At 45.6% G+C, this 8,250-nt stretch overlaps 1 protein-coding gene across 1 annotated transcript; it reads left to right on the top strand.

The window, feature by feature from the left end:
- The first annotated feature begins 3,313 nt into the window (after positions 1-3,313).
- LOC306661730 (keratin, type II cytoskeletal 6A-like) lies at positions 3,314-7,753 on the top strand. The gene is made up of 9 exons (XM_079140878.1): positions 3,314-3,914; positions 4,829-5,043; positions 5,364-5,424; positions 5,576-5,671; positions 5,790-5,954; positions 6,443-6,568; positions 6,705-6,925; positions 7,115-7,149; positions 7,250-7,753. Exons 1-9 carry the CDS (start codon positions 3,381-3,383, stop codon positions 7,477-7,479), a joined length of 1,683 nt encoding a protein of 560 aa, XP_078997004.1. The 5' UTR covers positions 3,314-3,380; the 3' UTR covers positions 7,480-7,753.
- Positions 7,754-8,250: the final 497 nt, after the last annotated feature.

Raw genomic sequence — 8,250 nt, 5'->3', positions numbered from 1 at the left:
TGTGTTCAACTGCTAATTCTAAATATGCTTTCTTTCACAATTAAAAAATACAATCTTAGTTGAAAACTTTGTGTATTTTATACTGCAGGATTCAGCTAAAACCACTCATATCCTCGGATCAGTCTTAACATGACTAAAAATTGGACAATCAACTTTATGTTTCTTGTAATGTGATGCAACAAAGGGAGGACACCTCAGCAGCTACCACACAATCTTGCCTACGACAGTGGAACTAAATCTAATCAAGTACTACTATGACTCTCAGTAGTACCTAAGAAGAACTGTGAGGCTAGAAGAGTTGGGTGTTACTAGCAAGAAAACATAAGCCAAATCCAGCATAAGAACACTCTGTGGAAACAAAATTTTCTCCACAGATCAACAGCATATCAAAGAAAAGGACAGGTTCTGTTATAGGATAAAGAACCTTAAGAGATATATAGCAGCCCAATGCAGTAGGTGAAACTAGTTAGGACATTGCTTCAAGGAAATCAGCCATAAAAATTCATTTTTGAGAGAATCAGGTTAAAATAGGAGGTAGTATTTGATTTCATTAAGGGATGACTGTCAGTTATGAAAAACACAACACTGTTATGCAATTAGATTATAAATATATTATTAGACATACATACAAACATTTACAGGCAACTCAATTTCTGAATTTCCTTTAAGGCATTTCAACAAAAAAAGTAGTAGAAGAAGGAGTTAGATATAAAAAGGGTAAGGGAGGTACATAAAACAATAATGAGAAAATACTGGTACACAGAGGTTTCTATATTATCTCTTTAGTTGAACCCACTTGCAGATTTCAATAATGCAAAGTTTGTATAAGCAACAAAATAGCTTGTTACATTGAAAAGAACACAAATATATTTTGCAATTAAATGTCTAGTGACAGTAAGAAAAATGATGTTCTATAGAAAGCCTTCAGGTGACCCAAAAATGACTCTAAGGAAGATCAAGGCCCTGAGAGCAATGGCAATTAATTGAATAAAATTGTTTTCATGAAGTGATAGTGGAAAAATATTTTAAAATTAAGTTAGGTCAATATTTTAAATGTGATAACTTAAATACAAATAAATGAATGGGTAGTTTCTGAATTTAACCCAGTGCGGGAAAGGGAGGCATTTCCCCCTCCTCAAAAATGACCTAAAAACAGCATGGAAGACAAGAAACATAAAGGCAGAACCCACCCTCAAAAATCAACAAAAAAGATTTTAAAATTCCTACACTGAAAGTAAAAGAATGTTCTTGAAGAAACAAATAAAAATGAAATTGTGCAGAAAAGTCAGAGAAAAGATGCCCATGACTGCAGTTCCCAGAAAAATCCAGTGAAGGACACTGTCACAACAAACAGATCAAAATCAGACAACGCAGCAACTGCAATGGAAAACCAAACAAAGCCTAACACAGGTTTTGCTACGAGCCAGTCACTGTTGACTCACGATACTCACGCTACATCAGCGTAGAGGGCTTGTCCTCAGGTGGAAATCCAAGAATCTCTGTTTGAAACCAACAGAACTGGGTGTGTGAGCTGGAGTCAGGACCCCAGTCATCAAGAAACTTCTTAAAATTGGGAAGGCAGAGCTAAACAAGGCATCAGAGACAAGACCTCCTGGCAGCATTTTGGTGGTAAGGCAAAGAAAACAGAGAAATGGCAAACCATAAGCCCTTGAGTATAGTGATCTTTATAGGGTTGGTTGAGTTAAAGAATAAATTAATTACTCACCCAGACCTGTATTACAATGAGAATTCTTGTTAACCAGAAATGACTTTGACCCCTTGTCTCAGAATACTTTCTGCAAATGGCAAGTCCAAAAGGTGTTCATCTCATCCAAAGATAAGGACTTGTCAGAAAGGAACCATTGCAGGATCGGCACTCCAAAAATGAAAGCAATAGGAAAATAAGGCACACTTATTGATTTACTTAAATATCTTTCTACGTTGCAGGCTCTTTCTCTACACATTCAACCCCCACCTCTCCAGGGTGTTCTTTCTCAAACGTGCAGACATATTATACATGCTCTATACATATTATACATGCTCTAGTAACAGCACAGAAACATCCAACAAAAATTGTAAGAAAGATCCAAAAGGACCTGATAACACTAATTGCCTCCAAATATAGGAACTGAGTGATTGAGGATGGCCTTGAACATATGAACATATATTTCATTCCTATATGTACTACAAAACAGCTAACAAAATTTTTTAAAATGCATTAAGAATTTAGTTTATAAATTATAAGTGAATGTGTAGATTACAATGTTCAATATTTAAATAGGCAATCTACTATATCTACACAGGGAGTATTTAAATACAAAGAGAAATCTTCATACATTGCTAATGTTTACAATCAGTTAGTAGAAAATATAATAGACACAGTAGCAGGTCAAATGAACACCATGAACATGCAATTAGAAAAATGCAAAGACTATATAGGACAATTCACCTGGTTTTCTCAACAAATAAATCAAGGAAGAAATGAAGGGATATTTTAAATTTTTAATTATTTAAAAGACATTTAAACAGTATATCACTCAAATAATACATACATGGAGCTTATCCAGATCCTGATTATAAAACCAAACTAGAAAAGTAAATACCAAGATGGATATTGGAAGATTGAATAGATAATTATTGACATTAATAAATGCATATATTTTTATGATCTAAAATGGTTTTATTACTATGTTCTAAGCCTGTGTCATTTTGATGTTGATATTGAATGATTACTGAAAAATAATAAGATATGTTTTCAAATAGTTTGGAGTTGAAACAAGGGTGTTCATGACATAGTAATTGCTAAAGCTGAGTGATCAGTATAGAGGCGCCTATTATGTTTCTTCTAATTTCCACCAGTTCCACATTTTACAAAAAGGAGAAACAAATTATAATTAACATTTGTAATCATTGGGGGAAATACCATTTACCATCATTCCGTTAAGGCTTATGCAGTAGATTTCTTTGATCCCCAATATATCTGCTGGGAGAAAGGACAAGTTTGGGGAGAGGACACTCAGGATGTTCTGAGACATGTGGAAAACCTTTGTTAGGATAATGACTAACTCCCAGCTACAGTGAATTGAGAATAGTCTTATTGTACTGAGATCAAGTCAAAGCTGGAGGCAGAAGCATTTTCCCTGACTAAAGGAAGCCAAAAATGCAATCTGGATATTTCATAACTTTTCTAATAATCCAGGTGTGATCTCACTGTTTGTAAAGCCGGCCCTTCCCAATCTGCAAGCTCACCTTCCAGCCCTGAGCCCAGCCCACTCGCACCACATATAAGCCTCTGCCCCAGCCCATCTCCTTCATCTGCTCCTCTCTGCTCTGCCCCGCAGCCTGTCTCGCCTTGCCCAGCTTTCTCGTCTCCAGGCAGCATGTCCAGCAAGTCCACCACGAGGATCCAGAGCAGCAGCAGCAGCCGCCGAGGCTTCAGCGCCAGCTCAGCCAGAGTGCCCGGGCTGAGCCGCTCTGGCTTCAGCAGCGTGTCCATGTGCCGCTCCAGGGGCAGTGGCGGCATGGGGGCTGCGTATGGAGGCGCTGGCTTTGGCAGCAGGAGCCTGTATGGCACGGGGGTGTCCAAGAGGATCTCCATCGGAGGGGGCAGCTGCGCCATGGGCGGCGGATATGGCAGCAGAGTTGGAGGCGGCTTTGGCTTCGGCAGTGGATTTGGTTTTGGTGGTGGAGCCGGTGGTGGCTTTGGGCTTGGCGGCGCAGCTGGCTTGGGTGGTGGCTACGGGGGCCCTGGCTTCCCCGTGTGCCCCCCTGGAGGCATCCAAGAGGTCACCATCAACCAGAATCTCCTCACTCCTCTGAACCTGCAAATCGACCCCACCATCCAGCGGGTGAGGACTGAGGAGCGGGAGCAGATCAAGACCCTCAACAACAAGTTCGCCTCCTTCATCGACAAGGTGAGCCAGGAAGTGGTGCCCCCCACAAGGCATTTCAGAATCCCCAGCTCCGCAGGTGGCAGACTTCCTACTCAGGAGACTAGAAGAGAGGGAGAGGGCCCTCGGGCTATCTCTCCACAGGGATGTGGGTTGGCCCCATAGTGACAAGGGCATCGGGATATGAAAACCATTTAGAACTGCTGGGTCTCCTCCCGGGCCCTCATACCTGACAGGAGGACCCTCAACTGTTGACACCCGAAAGCACAGATAAGGCAATGGAACAGGGGAAGGATACAGTCCCTCTCTCGAGGCTAAAGAGATGACAAGAAATGCCAGTGCTGTTCAGGCTGGGGCTTCCACTCTGGGGTCGAAGAGGGAAACCACTAGTTAAAAAGCTAAGAGACAAAGGGGGTTTTCTGAAAAGGTAAGAAAAAAATATAACCATTTATACAAATATTTAGAAATGCTAATTTATTTTAGAAAGAGAATGACCATAAAACTGGAACATTTTCAAGGAGTCATGCCCTAAATGGGAAAATAGATGGGATTCTAATCAATAGTCAACCTTTATATCCCTTATAACTAAGATCCTATGAACAGTAAAAACCTTGCATGAGATATCAGGAAAAAAAAAATTTTTTTTAAGCTACATTTGTGATTATGCTTGGAAAGAGGAGAAGAAATGAGGAAATCGGCTGCCACCATAACATAGAGGGTGAGAACCCCTCAGTGGTCCAAGGGGGCATTTCCCTGGTGGATCTCTGTGCTGCAAAGGAGGAAGTTTGGGGGTGCATAACTCTCAACTTTAGTCTCTGTCCAGGTTTAGAAGCAGCCCCACAACATGGAGAACTCAGACCCACAGGGAGACCTGATAGCAGAGACACTTCTTTCTCCCTGCCTTTGTCTCACAAGTGACCATCTTGTCCCTACTCCAGGTTCGGTTCCTGGAACAGCAGAATAAGGTCCTGGAAACCAAGTGGACACTGCTCCAGGAGCAGGGCACCAAGACAGTGCGGCAGAGCCTGGAGCCTTTGTTTGAGCAGTACATCAGCAACCTCAGGAGGCAGCTGGACTCCATTCTTGGGGAGAGAGGCCGCCTGGACTCAGAACTGAGGAACATGCAGGACCTGGTGGAGGACTACAAGAACAAGTGAGTCCAACAAGAAAACGGTCTGGGTTCCTGAAGCACACGCTTCAAGACCACTGAACGAACAGGTCAAGATGTGTGCACCATTCCTCTATTATGCATGTTCATGTAGATGAATTTAAAAATTAAATTAAGAGCAAATTTAACAAAAGAAATAGAAAGTATGGATGGATAGGAAAGTAAAGAAAAGAAAATGTCAGTAATTTGTGGCAGGAAATATCAATTGGATATAATTCTATCATAGAAAGTGTTGGTTCCCAGACTGTCTTTATTTTATAAAGATACCTACTGAATAAATTGTGTCTTATCTTTCCTTCTCATAGATATGAAGATGAAATCAACAAGCGCACAGCAGCAGAGAACGAGTTTGTGACCCTGAAGAAGGTGAGCTGATTCATCAGGGCTCAACTTTCTTTGCTCAAGGAGAGACATGACCCTGCAGCCCATCCCATCCCAGAGATCCATTGCCAGGGTGACAAGTGGGGCGCTGGGCAGGAGGGCTCCGCTGACTCCAAACTGTCTTCTCTTTCCCCAGGACGTGGATGCTGCCTACATGAATAAGGTGGAACTGCAAGCCAAGGTGGACAGTCTCACGGACGAGATCAACTTCCTCAGAGCCATCTACGAGGCAGTGAGCATCCCACCCCTTGCCTTCACTCAGATGGGCTCCGCAGGGTGGGGACGGCCTTTGTTTGGGCACCGCTGTAAGCAGCCCAGGAAAAGATGACCTTAGACCTTGTGTTGTGCAGGAACTGTCTCAGATGCAAACCCACATCTCAGACACTTCCGTGGTGCTGTCCATGGACAACAACCGCAGCCTGGACCTGGACAGCATCATCGCCGAAGTCAAAGCCCAGTATGAGGAGATCGCTCAGAGGAGCCGGGCTGAGGCTGAGTCCTGGTACCAGTCCAAGGTGAGCAGTGAGGAGGGAGCTCATGAGGATGCCCCAACCACACTCGGAGTTCCAGAAGGTTCCTGACCCACTGGACAATTAACTGAGAGGAGGCCCAGGTCCTCTCACAGCCACAGGATTAGAGCTGACTCTCTCAGATTGGATGCCCATGTCTAGGAAGCAGAAGCCCCAGGCAGGAGGAAGCTCCCATAGATAAGGACCTAGTCTTCTTGCTTTAGCTTCACTCTCAGTGCTGGTTCTCAGAGACACAGAGCAGAACAACATCAGTCTCTGAGAGAACTAGGCAGTCTCTGGGTTCCTAAGTGGGACGTTCTGTCACTCTGTTCCACAGTGTCCAGCATCTCTTAACATCACCTTTTCTAAAATTCCTTGAGGGGGAGAAGCCAAGAGGTGGAGGTCATTACCTGTCTGATTCAGAAGTGAGACGTCATCATGCACGTGTAAAACCCCATGTATTCTCTGTCTCCCTCTCTGCCCGTGGATGACAGTACGAGGAGCTGCAGGTGACAGCAGGCAGACATGGGGATGACCTGCGCAACACCAAGCAAGAGATTGCTGAGATCAACCGCATGATCCAGAGGCTCCGATCTGAGATCGACCACGTCAAGAAGCAGGTGCAGTGCAGAGGCAGAGGCAGGGCTGGTTTTCCATGCATCCCAGCCTCCTGGGCTCTGCACTGTGAAGGAAGAGCCAGGGAGGAGGCTCTGCGGACGACCAGACCCAAGTCATTTGGTTGCTTTCTCCTTGCAGTGCGCCAGCCTGCAGGCCGCCATCGCGGATGCGGAGCAGCGTGGGGAGATGGCCCTCAAGGATGCCAAGAGCAAACTGGAAGGGCTGGAGGACGCCCTGCAGAAGGCCAAGCAGGACATGGCCAGGCTGCTGAAGGAGTACCAGGAGCTCATGAACGTCAAGCTGGCCCTGGACGTGGAGATCGCCACCTACAGGAAGCTGCTGGAGGGCGAGGAGTGCAGGTGGGTGATGCACCCCTCAGAGCACATGTGGGGGTCCTGGCCCTGAGCAGGGGGTGGTGGAGCAGCAGAGATGGGGACCGTCAGGAGACTCTTGGAATGTGGTGGGGCCCTTCATGCACCTCCAGGAGGAGCCTGCCCTAGGATCAGGTATGGGCTCTGGAGGCTCATCCTGTGCTCCTCTCCTCCTAGGCTGAGTGGCGAGGGCGTTGGACCAGTTAACATCTGTAAGTACTTTTCTTGTCTGCCTCCCAGTCCTTGACCTTGTGACCTGGTTCATGTGACAAGTGAGCTCATGGTGTCTGTGTCCTTGTCCCCTCCCTACAGCTGTGGTGCAGTCCACTGTCTCCAGCGGCTATGGCAGCGCTGGTGGTGCCGGCAGTGGCTTCGGTCTGGGTGGAGGCAGCAGCTACTCCTACAGCAGTGGTCACGGTGTTGGAGGTGGCTTCAGTTCTGGCAGTGGCAGAGGCATTGGGGGTGGCCTCAGCTCCTCTGGCGGCAGCAGCTCCACCATCAAATACTCTTCCACTACCTCCAGCAGGAGCTACAAGCACTGAAGTCTGCACCAGCTCTTGCCCCCACCTTCCTCCGCTCTCTGGTGCACAGCCTTCTACTCTTGTGTTTATCCTCCCCCGCCTTCACCTTTGCTCTCTTTTGGGCCACGGGTCCCACAGCTCCTCTGTCCACCTGCTCCTCTGACTTCCTGGGGCTCATCTCAGAATGTGAACAACCCTTGTCACAGAGACATGCCGACATTCTTGTAACGTTCCTATCTGTGTGAGTTGCCATTATTTGCGGCGACTACGCCATATGCCCCATTTAAGAACTGAAAATCAGTCTATTGCAAACCAGGAGTCCTCCCTCTGATTTCTAAGTGCCCTGCGTTCTGGGTTTCCTCATCTTCCCAATACGATGTCTTGCTTTTCCCCTGGCAATGACTTGAACGCTATGTGACACAACCCCTCTGATGTTCTGAGTCTGTATCCCCTCCCTATTTTCTCTGATCTCTTTTGCTTTATTTGTTCTGTTAAATAAAGTACATTTAAAATATATTGTAAGTGTTTTGTTAGATTTTCCTGCTCCATTTCAACTCTGAAACTTTCTACAAGCTGTTCATCATCTTTGCGGGACCCTCCCTTGCCCAATGACAGTGCACCATGCTCCATTCCTCCCCTATCAGTCAACTTAATATAATGTAGGACTCTTCTAGGTGGAAGATTGCTGAAGCTCTTCAGTCTTCCACACATCGGGATTACCCCACTCCACCATCAAAAGGAGTCTTTTAAAAAGCTGGGTCCTGGAAGTGGATCAGCACTATCTGATAACTG

Source organism: Sciurus vulgaris, assembly GCF_902686455.1.
Source record: "Sciurus vulgaris genome assembly, chromosome: 5".
Classification (NCBI taxonomy): Eukaryota; Metazoa; Chordata; class Mammalia; order Rodentia; family Sciuridae; genus Sciurus; species Sciurus vulgaris.
This window is presented reverse-complemented; position numbering and strand designations above follow the sequence as displayed.